We start from the raw sequence: 15,723 nt of genomic DNA on the forward strand, positions 1-15,723 counted from the left end.
ATATCCAAATGCACGTGCACTTTTATTATGCATTTACTTTATTATTGTCTTTGCACATATTGTTTGTTTAAACAATGTTTTGTTATGCAAAAGAAATGCATAATTATAATTTTTGCATAATGTTTTATTTTTTATTTTAATAACAACAAAATATCAGCTTCGGTTAAAAAAATATTGGTGTTATTGGCCTTTTAGCAACCCATTTGGGTTGAAGCATAGTTCATGTTCAGAAGTCTAGAGTGTCATGCTGGTAACGCAGTTGAGGGCTGTTCTCGCTGTAGAACTGACTGAACCAGCGTCTGTGTTTCTGAATAGCAGAGTCTTCTTTCACAAGCATAGGTTTGGAGATGTACGTCTTGTTGTTCCAGATCATCACATCTCGTTCGAACTGTAACAGCAAAACCATGAGTTGAGACATCTCATACGCATCTTTTGCTAGGTATATTGTAACTATACAAAACAGCATATATATATATATATATATATATATATATATATATATATATATATATATATATATATATATATATATATATATATATATATACATATATATATATATATATACACACACACTGCCCGGCTAAAAATAAAATAAAAAGTCATGAAATAAATGTTGTGAAAAGAGGTGTGTCAATTGATAAATGATAATCCTGATAATGATATATAATAAATGATAATTGATAATGTCCTGATAAATCTTGACATTGTCATCCTGGAATATGGCCATGATATCTCTTCCTACATGCATGTTTAAGAAATGAAAAGCTACACACTCCATCAATTGGAGTTAGAAGAACTGTTGCCAAACATATTAGATGCTAGAAAAATAATGATCATTGCAATAATGATCCAATCATAGACTCTTAAGCATTTGCCTAATCCAAATAGCAACTTTTTTTTTGGCCAGGCAGTGTATATGTACACTGAACAAAATTATAAACGCAACAGTTTTCTTTTTGCCCCCATTTTTATGAGCTGAACTCAAAGATCTAAGACTTTTTCTTAGTACACATTATGTACACAAAAGGCCTATTTCTCTCAAATATGATGAGCAGAAATATGAGGTGAGCAGAAGAGTAATATATATATATATATATATATATATATATATATATATATATATATATATATAAACACCAAACTTTTGAGTAAATGAATGAGAAACTTTTCAGATTACAACATGAAACAATGTTGTCAATTAATGTAGAATACCAAATTTAAAATCATCTTTGCTGACACTTCACATCTGCGTTACCTGAATGCACTCTGCCCGAAGAATGAACTTGGGTACCAGGGGAGGGATGCTGTTCTGGTAGAAGATAGTGTGTGAAACACACTGCAGTAACGGCTCAACTGGGGTAACACAGTGCATGATCACACCCCGACCCAAGAAACTGTGTTCAAAGAGCAGGAAAACCAAACCTGGACCCACCTGCAAACATCAAATATATCATTCATATCATCAGGGAGTAAAATGACTTATCTATGCTGCACTAAGACCGATCAAATTGATTAATTCACATAAATCATAACAAAATCGTCCCTAATACTGATAGATTTTGCTTCTCACGCCTATAGCGCTTTCCACCCTCAAGGATTCAGACTCTTTTTAACTTCAACCCTCAAGTGAAGATCCAAGAACAGCCTTGAATTACAACTGTTTTTACACATGCCATCAGGATTATTCACCGTCACTATGGCGACAAGACCTTTACTTTTCAGACAACACAAAAAGAAAAATGTTGCACAACTGACCATGAAGGAAAATTATGGCATTGAGACTTGGACTGCTACATAGACATAGATAAAACATTTGATTACACTTTACTATAGGCTTCTATACTTTAACATTAGTTCATGCACCAAATTAGCAATAAATTTTTTTTAGAGCCTTAATTAACTTGGTTAATGTAAATTTAATTTACATTACCATTAGCTATAATGTAATACGAACAAACATATATTAACAATGAAAAATAATATATTAATAACTTAAATAAATAATAAAATAAGTAATAAAGTAATACACATCTGTTTAATAAATATCTAACCTTAGATAATGTATAAAAATTAATTAGTAATTAGTAATAAGTGTAAAAATGTTTAAAAACATTTCTGAAATGACAGAAAAGCTTAGTATGTTTTGCAGAACAGAATCTGAATTATTTAACCCATAATACGTGATTCATGAAGAAAATAATCTACATTGAGTGCACTGTACAACAAAAGCATCTCATTTGTAAACCTGACGCATCGAGCGCACACACGCACACATGCACACACGCACACACACACACACACACACACACACACACACACACACACACACACACACACACACACACACACACACACACACACACACACACACACACACACACACACACACACACACATTTAATTTACATAAAAGCATGCTCTGTATGCTCTCGCCTAACTCCATGACTTCCTTTCCATTCTTCTAATCAGGCAGTCTCCAGGCGTTTCTCTCAGTCTGCAAAGCTCACACACGCCCTCTAGATGACAATTTAGTCATTACCTGTCTGGCCTTGACGTCTAAATCAAGAAGAGGCCAGTGGCGACCGAACACAGTGAGAGCGTGTTTCACCAACATCTGCGAGCAGTGCTCGTTCGGCTCGGGCTCAGCTTTCCACTCCACCTGGAAAATACACAAATCAAGTCATAACGGTTTGGAAAAAACATGAGGGCGAGTAAATAATGTTCACCCAAAAATGGTGTTTACTCGCCCTCAAGATATTCCAAACCTGTATGAGTTTCTTATTTCTGCTGAACACAATATACACACATTTTTTCCCATACTATGGAAGTCAATGGCTAGTTACCGACATTCTTCAAAACATCTCCTTTTGTGTTCAACAGAAGAAAGAAACTCATACAGGTTTGGAACTTGAGGGTGAGTAAATAATGACAGAATTTTAATTTATGGGTGAACTATCCCTTTAAGATTAAATGGAAAACAGGATTAAATTAGCTCTTTTTAAATAAAAATGGTCCAGTCCACTCAGACATTTATTTCACATGCAAAGCCAATATTAACATTATTAACATATTTTTTCTTAAAGGTACAGTCACAAAACTGTTTATTACATTTGCGCATTTGGATAAAAGATATCTTGAACAGCATTATACATAGGATTATATAAATAAAAAAAAGGTGTCGTTATAAGGCTCCTTTAACCAAGTAGCAAACTCAACACACATAGACAAAAGGAAGTGTGTTTTTTTACAGAAGAGTGGAGCTTACAAGATATTCTATATTTTTATGGTTTTATGATAGTGTTATCCATTTTAATTCAACCACGTATCCTAGTTTTCTGTTGCATAATGAGATAAAAACTTTTGACCAGGGTTTTTATCATAAACTAAACAAAAACTAAAACCATAAAAAATTAATTACTTGAAACAAGATAAACGCTAACTAAATATCAGCTAGTTGCCAAAGCAACATTTCTCATTTTCATTTAGTTCCCTTTCGAGGGAACTCAACACTGCGTCGAGAATCGACTCTTTGGGTACGCTACCTTGGCGTGCGTCTCTGAAGTATGAATGAAACTATTCCAATCCTGATTGGTGTTGCGTCATGACGTAACATGTGACGGCATAACCGGATGCATAAAAGTGATGCCAGCACACACACACACTAGCTTTTCGCTCTCTTCAGCAAGCGCTCTATGTTACGACTGTCTGTCTCATTTGGTGTTGTTTGTCTATCCCTCAATATATATATATATATTATGACGAGCCAGCAGATCAGAATGTGTGTGCACCCTTGTCCTCGTTTTATTACGGATGGGGACACGCATGTTTTGTGTGTGAACTGTTTGGGAGCGCAGCACGCCCAGGCAGCTCTCGAGGGAAGCACTACCCATGAGGGTGCTGCGCTCCCGGCTGGCGTGCTTTGATGAGCTCGGTCAGGCTCGCGTTCCCCGCGGTTCTGGTCCCGCGTCTGTTGAGGCGGCGCGGCGACTCAGATCGTGGGGTTCGCAGCAGGATCTTGCAGATGAGAATGAGACTGCTGCGGCACTTTCTCATTCTTCACCTGAAGCCCCTGTGAGTGGTGCAGAACCCCGCGCTGCGGCTTCTTCTGCCCACGACTAGGTCCCGGTGCTTGAGCTCTCTGCTTCTGAGGAGGCAGAGGTGATCAGCATCGAGGATGACCGTGAGTCGAGCGCGCCAGTTCACGGCCAGGCTTATGAGGAGCTGGTGGAGGTTGTGACTCGTGCCGTGACCAGACTTAACATCAGTTGGCCACAAGATGAGCAGGGAACGCAACTCGTAAGCAAGTTAGACGAGCGTTTCCTGCGGCACAGGTCACAGCCTCAGCGCCGGGGTTAGCCGTTTTTCCCCGATCTCCAACAAAGAGATCTCGAGATTGTGGGATAAACCGCATTCGTCCCGTGTCTCCCATCCATCTGTTGTCGATTATAGCAATGTTGTGGGGGCACGGGATATGGGTTATGGGAAGATGCCTAAAGTCGACGAAGCTCTAGCCCGTTATCTATCTCCTGAGTCGGCATCTTCCCTTAAAACCCCGGCACTGCCTAGTAAGCCCTGCAGAGATACATCTGCTTTAATAGGCAGGGCTTACATGGCGGCAGGTCTGGCTGGTTCATGTCTGCACTCTATGGCTATCTTGCAGGCATACCAGGCCGACCTCCTGAAAGATTTTGACAAGGGGGAGGGGCCAACTCCTGAAGATATTGTGGAGTTGCGCAAAGCCACAGATTTGTCTCTCCGGGCCACTAAACCGCGCTATTGGCCGCTCTATGGCAGCTATGGTGGCCACGGAGAGGCATCTGTGGCTCAATTTATCAGGTTTAAAGGAAAAAGATAAATCTGTTTTGCTGGATGCGCCGCTTTCGCCTTCTGGCCTGTTCGGCGACGCCATTACATAGGTACATCATTACATGGCGCATCAGGTTATTCTCTGGTCCCAAGGGAAAATACTGTCTATCAGAGCTATGTATATTCCGGGGGTTCAGAATCAGGGAGCAGACATCCTGTCGAGGGAGGGGCTGAGGCCCGGGGAATGGAGACTTCATCCAGATGTGGTGAAGTTGATATGGGAGAGGTTTGGGCCCATGGAAGTGGGATCTATTCGCATCTCAAGAGACGTCCCACTGCCCACTTTGGTTCTCCCTCTCACATCCAGCCCCACTGGGGTTGGATGCCATGGTACAGGCCTGGCCGAGGCTTCGCCTGTACGCATTTCCCCCGATTGCTCTGCTTCCGGCAGTCCTGGAGAGGGTCCGTCAGGAGGGCATCAGTCTACTTCTGGTTGCCCCAATGTGGCCGACCTGAGTATGGTTTTCAGACATAATTTCGCTCCTGATAGCTCAGCCATGGCAGATTCCTCTGAGGAGGGATCTATTGTCTCAGGGGGTGGGCACAATCTTCCACCCTCACCCAGAGCTGTGGAAACTGTGGGCCTGGCCTCTGAGGGGGTTCAGTACCTAAACGCTGGTCTATCAGCCGGGGTGGTTGAAACCATACTTAGCTCTAGGGCTCCGTCTACTAGGAGATTATATGGCCTCAAGTGGAATGTTTTCGTCACTTGGTGTAGAGAACATAATTTAGACCCAGTTAACTGCCCGGTGGCTTCAGTTCTGGAGTTTCTTCAAGATCATTTCTCTGCGGGTCTCTCCCCTTCCACGCTTAAGGTGTACGTGGCTGCCATTGCAGCTTTCCACGCGCCATTAAGTGATGGGCCTCTGGGGAGGCACCAGCTGGTCATTCGTTTTCTCCGTGGTACTTGGAGGATGAGACCGACAACCAGGTCCAGGGTTCCTGCCTGGGACCTGGCAGTGGTTCTGGAAGGGTTATCCCTGGCCCCCTTCGAACCTCTTCAGTCGGCTTCGCCTAAAGATCTTACCTACAAATTGGTCTTTCTCTTAGCCATCACCTCTCTTAGGAGGGTGGGAGATCTCCAAGCCCTGGCAGTGACACCAGCTTGCTTGGAGTTTGCCCCTGGCAAGGTTAAGGCCTTTTTGCACCCGAGACCGGGCTATGTGCCTAAAGTGCCTGCTAATACGGCTAAAACTAAATTAAATAAAACTTAATAAAATATAACTGTATTAAAAAACAATAAAAAAACCCACAAACATTACTTAAACTTGAACTAAAATTAAAGTGAAAAAAAATTAAACAATCTAATTAGAAATATTAACAAAATTGATAAAAGTATTTCAGTTATGCTAAAATAGCACTGCTGTTGACAAAGTCTATGTGAGGAATCAAACCTTCCAGTCATGCCGTATAAACTCCCAGGTCTTGCTGTTAGTATAGCGCAGATCAACTCCACTGACGATACCTGGAGTGTGCAAATGAGCCAAGTGTGCGATGTCCGCAGCGTTCTCTGGAATCTCCTGAGAAAAGACAGAACCAAAAGTGACTGTCAGATACAAACATTATATTTACATACGAGATGGATTACTTATGCTGTCTCACCTCAATGTGTGCATTAATGAAGTGTTCAGTACGACCGCGGTACACCCATTCCCCGCGGGTGATCTCGCTCTGTTCTGGCACTTTCCAGCTGGGCTCGAGCCCGTCACAGTGAAACCACACCAAAACCAGCCCATTGATCTCACGGCTGGGCCAACACCGCACCTTCGCAAATTCGGGCACTAAAAACAGTCCAAACAAATGTCAAATACACTACTGATTCAAAATTTTAGGCTGAGTATGATTTTTTTTTTTAAAGAAATTAATACTTTTATAGAGCAAGGGTGCATTTCTGTCATGACAACTCTCGTTTTTGGCGTGGTATTGATATGACATTGTTGATATGTTTGGTCTTGGCGGAATAGATCTGCTTCACTGCTGCTGTTGGTTATTGCTAGTTCTACTGCCAATACATACACAACTCACTGCTGTGAGCAAGTAAAACATGCTGCTGCTGCTGTACAATATAGCATACATGAATTAACCGTAGCAGATCTATACAAGGGGAGCTGGGGAAGGTGGGGGGTTTCTGAATGAAACCCTCTAGATCTGAAATGCTGAACAAGTATTTTAAGGTTCAGCAGCAAGCCTATTGGCTACTGATACAGCAGGAACCAATCAGCTGTGCTCTATAGACCCCTTTTGCAGTTAGTAAACATGGTGACGTTTTTTGTGGGCGGAGCTTAGATGGAGGCTGAACGATTCCTCGGGCCACGCTACACGACTTGTGTGGTACGATCCGAAGTTCTGCCTAGCCAGCGCCAAGGCCAGAAGACAACCATGTATGAGTGATATTATAGTGCAATTTTAATGATGTGAATATTTTCTAGAAATAAAAATTCCAGATACAGCAAATTATTTTTTTAACTTTATGTATTTGATTATTCTTTCTTACCAGGTTCTTCAAAAAGTCTAGTCACAATCAATCCACAACAATGAATACACTCCTAGATGATTTACAAATAATCACAATAGTTTAGAAAACATTATGCAACAAAATTTCAAATTGGAGTCTGTACTCTGTCGATTCTGGCACCCAACAACACAGCACGATGACATTTTATGATCCTCATTTATCCCGAATATGTGCTGGTTTGTATTGGCTGCCTCCAGTTTTCCCTTTGTTTTGTCTCCAGCTAACGTTGTGACGTAATTGTGACGTCGGTGCAAAAAGGGTCTATAGAGAATGATCTGATTGCAAGCAGATTGAGTTAAGACCCCTGTGGTTAAACGTTTTTTTTTTTATGTTGTTTAGATGTCTATGTGGAGTTTTTAATATGCTTTAAGACAAACCATGTGCAAATTCATCAGTCAACACCATTGAGTATTTTCTCCTTAAAACTGCAGTGAAGTTAAGACAGTCTCAAAAACCCATTTTGAAATCGCCTGTGTTTCTTGCATCACTAACTACCTTGTAACCAATCGCGTATGTGCTGGCGGGCTTTAGCATATCATTAACAGCTGTGTAAAGCAAGGGAGTCTCAAGACAAGCCAGATTATCCCGGTATATTTTAATGTTGATATGAAAAACGGGTACATTTAGTTATATAGCGGGTGAATTGTGTATTTGATGTATATTACCATGTTATGATGAACTATATGCCTTTCTCCACTGACTTTCTATAATGTTCAAAGCGTTTCTAAGCATGCTGATTTTTAGAAGGCAGCTGTCTGACTTTAAGATATTACTGTTATGTGTCTGGCATTGTAGACAGCGATACATAAAACGCATTATGAAACATTGACTTTTAGACAAGCTTGTATAATGCACTCTTTCACTTACATAAATGGTTAAATTAAACCAGTATTTTCACTTGCCATTGGCGGCGCTTATCTGCATAATCAAGAATCCGAGTGTACTAAATAAAGCAAGGGTGTAGAGTTCAATTCAAGCTTTTTTAAGGCATGAAGAAATTTTTCTCAAAGGAAACAAACGTTTAAATATGTCATTTTGGTGATCAAAGATTTTTTTTGAAGGATACATTTATTGACTACAGGGGGACTTTAAGGACCAATCAGCCTGTGCGATTCACGACAGAACTTTGTATTAAATCGATCAAAAGTGACAGTAAAGACATTTATAATGTTACAACATTTTTTTTTATCTAAAATAAAAGCTTTTGAACTTTCTATTCATCAAAGAATCTTGAAAAAAAGTATTTCAGTTTCCACAAAAATATTAAGCAGCACAACTGTTTTCAACAAAAATAATAACATCAAATGTTTCTTGAACAGCAAATAAGCATATTAAAAAGATTTCCGAAGGATTATGTCACTCTGAAGACTGGAGTAATGATGCTGAAAATAAAATAAATTTTAAAATAGAGAAAATAATTTTTTTTTAATAACATTTCACTAAAATTCTTTTTTTTACTGTTTTTAAAAAAAAAAGAAGAACATGTACGTATCATTTGCACAAAGTTATATGCCACAAAAACGATACAGTCATCAAATCACGTCATATAAAACACATCTTAAAAATGTCTTCATTTCTTTTCGGATCTCTTACCTTTATCTGCATATGGAATCTTGACACATTTCCCATCTACCCCACGAAACTGCCACCCGTGGAAGGGACATTCAATACAGCCCCCTACGACTCGCCCCCCCACAGCCAGGTTGGCACCTAAGTGGGGACAGTAAGCATCCAACACATAGGCTTTGCCATCCTGCCCACGGAACACCGCCACCTGCTGTCCTGGACAAAAATACAACTAAACGTCATTTCATTTTGCTGTAGTCTTTAACAGTAAAAATAGTACTGTATGCTGCAGTTGGTTACAATAAACTGAAGGGGGAAGTATTGGTCTTTCACAAAAAGAACGACGAGACTTCTTCAGGTAAAGGGTGCAGGAAGCAATTTCTGAGAATCATTGTTGAACACTGTTGATATTTAAAATCAACCATAACAAACACACCCCTGACTTCATTGCTTCGCCCCCAAAATGCACAAACACACAATGCGGATGTCTCTTTACCATAGTTTGTACAAACTCTTGCTTGTTTGTTCATTTTTTGTTCTTCCTTGTCATCAAAAACCAATGTTACTCACATATGGACCAAAAACAACGCATCCTCTGCGTCTGTTTCAGGCCTTCCCATTTAGGACTCTCCAGCGCTGGAAAGCTATTCTAATATTAACGCAGGTTCAAGCCCTTGCCTGATCATTACCCTTCTTTTTCCAGTGATATTCCCCTGACCATTTCTCTTTTGTAATGTCTTTTAGCCATCTATCTTTCAAAAAGTTTTTCTTCAAATCTCCCTCTAGCTCACTCTATGTCCTACACATCATGAGTGGTCACACCCCCTATTGCTGATTGGCTACAAGTTTTTGTGGCGCTCGGTTTGATCAACTTTCAACAGCGTTTTCAGAAATCGCTTACTGCACTTTTAATTGGGTAACTGGAAACTGCCACAGACTTTCATTCTGAATTAATTTTCTTTTAGAAAGGGTCTGGCCTGATTGTTTATGCCCAAAATGCCAAACACTAAAGCAAGGAAGAGGTTTGCAGTATAATAATAACTACCCAGAATAACTGACATTTCATGTCACATCAATGAGCATGTGTGACACTAGTCTGGATTTTACTATTACGTCTCAGCCTATATCATGAGCCAAATGGAAAAGTTAATAATTAATTAAAAACCAACAGTAAAGTGTGTCAGTTAATAATCAGGCCTATTGTTTGTCTGCCAAGCTGCAGTTTTTATATAACCAGGAAGAGGCGTAGCAACAATCAAGATTGTAAAAACCAGGGGCCGGTTGCACTAGCTGTGAGTAAGTTACAACTTAGCCTATATTTGACATAAAAGGGCACTAAGTTACAACTTTCACACTACTAAATAGTTTTGCGTTGCACCATTAAACTTAGTTGAAGCATAACTCTCTATATAAACTAAATATTTAATGAAGCCTCCGATCAGGAGTAATGGTTAGAATAAAATAACTGCATCAATAAGCTCTTTTACCTGACAGACTTTAATTCTTTAGACATATATCATAATGCTGACATTTACACTCGCTTACATTTTATGAGAGAGAACATTATGTGAGTAGATTACTTGCGGCTCATTGACACGAACCCGTCCTAATAGCGTGCAGCTGTGTGCATCTGTCCCACCGGTCCGTGTTGTGCATGTCAAATAAAATCAGTCATAATCAATAAATGTCATTTCTTACATTATTTGTATCAGTACTTATTTATTTATCCTTATTCCTTTAGTTTCAAATTCAGTTTCTGAGTGTTATTTACATGTAAAAACAATTATTAGATAGCACACGTACGTCTGCAAGATGTCTGTTAAAGATCACTTCATCTGGAAAGCATCTGCTGTTTACTAACATCTGAAAGACATTTCCGAAATGTTTATTTGAAATATGACAGGAAACGTCCTATAGACGTATTCCAGATGAGCAAACGCTCTAAAAAATACATCTTCAAAATGTAAATACGCACATCAAACATACGTCTCTGTTATGTACGTATGCTATCAGGCATGATTAAGTATCGTAATGAAAACGTATCTTTACCGTTTACCGCAAAAGAAGTTAGAATGAATGATAAACTGAAATTGACAGTTTTTCAACACAACTTCTGCTTACGCATTTGAAGGCTGCTATTAGATCATTGAGGGTAAATGTCATATTATGCGACTACGTATTACTTTATGGAGAGCTTACAACCAACTAGCTACGTTCTGCCTTACGAACAAATGGTGCAACGGAATGAAGTACAGAGTTAGTTACAAACTAGCAAGTAGTTATAAGCCTCTAGTGTGGACTTTATGTTCCAATTTAAGAAAGAACTTACGAACTGCTACTGCAACTCTACCCTGATTTGCAAAGTCATTCTCACTCCTCAGGTCTACAGCGACAGTATCGAAAAACTCACTTTCTGTTATGCTGACCTAAGGGGTTTTATTTGCCTGCAATGCAGAGCCCCTGAAAAAAAGCTCCAACTCTCAGATGACAAAACTGCACAAAAGAAAAAGGCAGTGGAAACCAACAAACATTATGGCTGGTAATAGCAAACGGTAACAATAATGTGTGTGAAAATACTCTGTATAGTCCAACCAAGCAAATACAAACAACAAGAAATAGCCTAAGTCAATATGAAGAGGTCAGACATTAAAATCATATTATATTTAGACAGAGGGAAGTGTGTTGGAACTGAGGCAGCATATCAGTTATCTGATATGATTCCTATGAGATATATAGCTGATATGTATACTATATATAGAGCGAGGGCAGTGTGTTTGAGCTGAGTCTGTTATCTGATATGATTCTTATGGGACATCTAGCCGATAGGCCATTTAACTATAGTTTTATCAAATGCACATCAATATGCTGTAGCAGTAACTGGATGCAATTAAATGCTGTGCCCTTTGAGATCACTAAAGAAAACCAAATTTAGCTGTGTCACTGCTGCTTTTTAGTCTGTGGGTTTGTGATAGCATCAAGAAAACATATAACCACAGATGTCTTTAACATTTGGCAAAGATGGGTCATCCATAATCTTCACTTTAGCATACTTTTAAAAAGAGTACTTTTTATGGGAATAATTGACTTTAAAATAATATATTTAAGCGCAAACTGAATATTACGTTTTCAGACATTTAATTGCATGTTATCTACAATTAAAATGAAAAAAAAAAATCTATTTAAATGCAATTAGTTGAGAGTGCGTTTTGACCCACTTAAAGGGATAGTTCACCCAAAAATGAATATTCTGTTCATAAAAAGTATTCTCGTCGCCTGATAAACTTAAGATTGAGCCACTGTAGTCACTTGGACTATTTTAACGATGTGTTTAATGACTTTTCGGGGCTGGCAAGTTTCAATCCCTGAAGAAGCCTATGGAGGAGTGATCCAGCTCTCAGATTTAATCAAAAATATCTTAATTCGTGTTCCGAAGATGAACGAAGGTCTTACGGGGTTGGAACAACATGAGGGTGAGTAAATACTGACAGAATTTTCATTTTTGGGTGACCTATCCCTTTAAGTACATCTTTATATGTAATTTCATAATTACTTGTTTGGTCTTTGGAAATATGGTTACAGTGTAGTCGAATGTACTAGCAAGCATTAATGGTAAACTAAAATATACTTTAATTTCATTTCATTACATACATTACCTTTAAATGTAACTACAGTTATAATGAAGGACATTACATGTGTTTTAGTACTGTAATCATTAATTATTAATTTGGAATTATTGCAAGCACTTTTTAGTATACACTTAAAGGGGTCATATGATTGGTTCTAAAAATAACATTATTTTGTGTTTTTGGTTTAATGCAATGTGTTTACGTGGTTTTAGGTTCAAAAAAGTCATTATGTTACACATACTGTACATTATTGTTGCTCCTCTATGCCCCGCCTTTCTGAAACGCGTTTTTACAAAGCTCATCGTTCTGAAAAGCGCGGTGTGCTTGTTGGTACTACCTTATCACACTACAAATGCAGACGACCAAGCTGATCGATCAACTTTGTCAGCGCGACTGGACCAGATCGTATCAGATTGGTAAGGTTATTTCATTGGGGACATAATTACTGATTGTAATGATTTATACTGTCTTTTTATGCGTCGCGCCGCGCTACTGGTGTGAGAACACTATGTAAACATTAAACTATATCCGCATTATTTTAGGAAGGTGTGGCTGAACCTTAACTTTTATGAAGAATATCTCTTTAGGTTTGACACTTAAAAGGAAAACAAGAAATTGCATCATATGACCCCTTTAAGTGTTAAACAGTCAGGATAGTGTAATCTCTTTAAGTGGCTTTTTATTTCATTAATATTATATTATTAGCAGTCTTTTAAAAAAAAATACTTTTAAGACTTGACATACACTACAAGTGCACATTTTAAAACAATGATTTAAAATGTACTTGAAAGTTCAGTCAGAGTGCCTCACAGTGGGGTTCAAATGTGGATTAGTTAACCAGATTTGGTCTGAAACACAATGCAATTTCATTTACAGTATCTTTTATCTGTAAGATCTTTGGTGGTGACAGTCCAGGTTTTATAATAGTAATCAAGAGTAGAAAAGGGCATTGCAGGTTTGACAGTCTCTAGGTTGCAAAAAGCACAACAGTGTTTCTTTGTATCCCAAAGACAAAACTACAAAGGTGTTTTTTGTTTGGTTTTCATTGAAAACTCAAAGGTCTCTGCAACATGATAGGACATCCTCCAGCAACTCAGCTAAGCAACAGACACTTAAACATAACAAAAAGCCAAGCTGAGCAACAAAAGACAAAGACTTTGCAATGACAGGGCTGGACGTACAGAAGAGTTTAACTCTGGTCATGACCTTTGAGGTTATAGTCTGTCACAGAGTGATGCATAATGAAAATGATGGAGATTTAATTTATTTTCAGACGCTTCTTCCGCAACCCTGTCTGAAGTCAATAAGAGGCAACTTTACACTCTTCTAACCCAGAACCCTGATCATCTCTCAGAAGGTTCTTAATAACTTTGCGGATTTTCCATCAGAAAATGATTATAACAAATATTAGCTGCATATCTAATGCTTCAACATAAATTTTACAACATCCTGCCTGTGAAATATCACCCAAATAGGTTCAACTTCTGAATGTTGATTAATTATGCCATATTTATACATTTAAAATATTTATTTTTAGGTTAATATTTTTTATGCATATAGTATAAGGTATATTTTAGATCCTGTGTTTGTCAACATTTCTTCAAGCTTTGTCCTTTTTAACACCTCATTTAAATAGTCCTGCTGTGTGTAAAATAATTTTAAAGTACAAATGGTACATGTAGTCTCTCAATTTATGAGATCATAAAAATTATTTTTCTAATATTCATACAAAAATAGCTGTTTAAAAAGGTTTAGGTGAAGTAAAAGGAATGCTGGGAATCGGGTAAACGGGAATGCAGGAATCAGGATTCAAATGACTTGGTTTCTGTGACCTGAAAACATATCTGCTACAAAACAGTGAATGGAAAGCTATTTTAGTCCCAGTCCCCCATCTGCATCTGCGCAGCGCTGGAAGGAAGACACATGGATGAAAATGTGCAGTCTAACAGGGAAACACTGGCGGTCTGTAATTCATTAATCATTTTTAACTGTTAGACCTAATAAGTGTCTAACAGGTATTCATGCATATAATGGCAAGCTATTTTGAGTTTTAATCATTCCCAGGATATGATGTTTTGATATCGTCAATTATATTTTCACAAGCTATGTAGGCTATCATTCTTGATATCAGGAATGGATTTTTTTTTACTAGCAAAGGCATTTATTGATGTCATATCATCAGTTCATATTCTACGAGTTTTTTAATGTTGAAATGGCGCCAAAGCTATCAAGGTAATTACAGATAGCCTTTAAAGAATGTGTTTCTTACTAGTAAAGAAATTGCAAGTAAATCAACTTTTGAAAAGCGGTCCGCAAAAACGCATTTCTGCGACGCATGCAGCCTTACGTGTCCCGTGATGTTTAATGATGTTCTTCCCCCACGATCTATTTAATAACGTTTTATATTGCTTCTGTGCGACTGTTTGTGCGACACGACACAGCTCCAAAAACGATAAATAAAACTGTGGGGCATTTTTACCTGCGATTCATTTACCATCTTTGGCGGTTGTTATGCACCTACCTAGCACTGTCACACTCTTCACATCTCCTCTCTCCAGCATGTGAGAGTCTAAAACCCGGTACCAGCCGTTTGGATAAACTGGAGGTAATTCTCCAGTCTTCCGTCGCCGCCGCACCTCGTTGGCAGCCTGGGCACGAGAGCGCCCGTCCTCCGCGATGTACCCCACCTCATCCACACCGCGGAGCAGCTCCAGAGGAGCGAATAACAGTCTGTACAACCAGCCCATCGCTAGGAGGAACACGCCTGCGAAGATGCAGGCTGCCGCGCGTGTAGGGGCTCTTGCTAGTCCGGTTCTCCGCCACAGTTCTGGGTATCCACCTCCGAAGAGCGTGTCTAATGGATCTTGGACGAGCATGACGAAAATAGCGGTGAGACCGATCGCAGCAACCGCGGCCGCCTTGAACAGTGATGCCCGTGAATTCTCCATGACACCTGCGATGTCACACACTCTGACAGTCAGTGCTCTCGACAATCCCTACTTCCCATTTTTGTTTCTATGCAGACAGAAAGAGGTAGAGTTTTTTTTATGCATGATTTTTCTTAATGTCACACACACAGCATATGTCTGTATAGCGCTCAAGAGCGCCGTGGATACGTGACGTGACGAGGCGCACGATTGACACCCT

General features: G+C 39.1%; 1 protein-coding gene across 2 annotated transcripts; it reads right to left on the reverse strand.

The window, feature by feature from the left end:
- On the reverse strand, positions 1-15,723 carry LOC143697027 (cholesterol 7-desaturase nvd). 2 transcript variants are annotated; one of them, XM_077193981.1, is made up of 7 exons: positions 15,098-15,723; positions 8,978-9,166; positions 6,472-6,650; positions 6,264-6,389; positions 2,543-2,662; positions 1,259-1,435; positions 1-388 (listed from the first exon to the last, which is right to left on the reverse strand). In XM_077193981.1, exons 1-7 carry the CDS (start codon positions 15,522-15,524, stop codon positions 227-229), a joined length of 1,380 nt encoding a protein of 459 aa, XP_077050096.1. In that variant the 5' UTR covers positions 15,525-15,723; the 3' UTR covers positions 1-226. The 2 variants fall into 2 exon arrangements, with proteins under 2 accessions (XP_077050096.1, XP_077050101.1); XM_077193986.1 differs by lacking the exon at positions 8,978-9,166 and having other exon boundaries at positions 15,098-15,616.

This window comes from Siphateles boraxobius, unplaced genomic scaffold (assembly GCF_051911475.1).
Source record: "Siphateles boraxobius isolate OS27281-9 unplaced genomic scaffold, OSU_SipBor_1 11, whole genome shotgun sequence".
Lineage (NCBI taxonomy): Eukaryota > Metazoa > Chordata > Actinopteri > Cypriniformes > Leuciscidae > Siphateles > Siphateles boraxobius.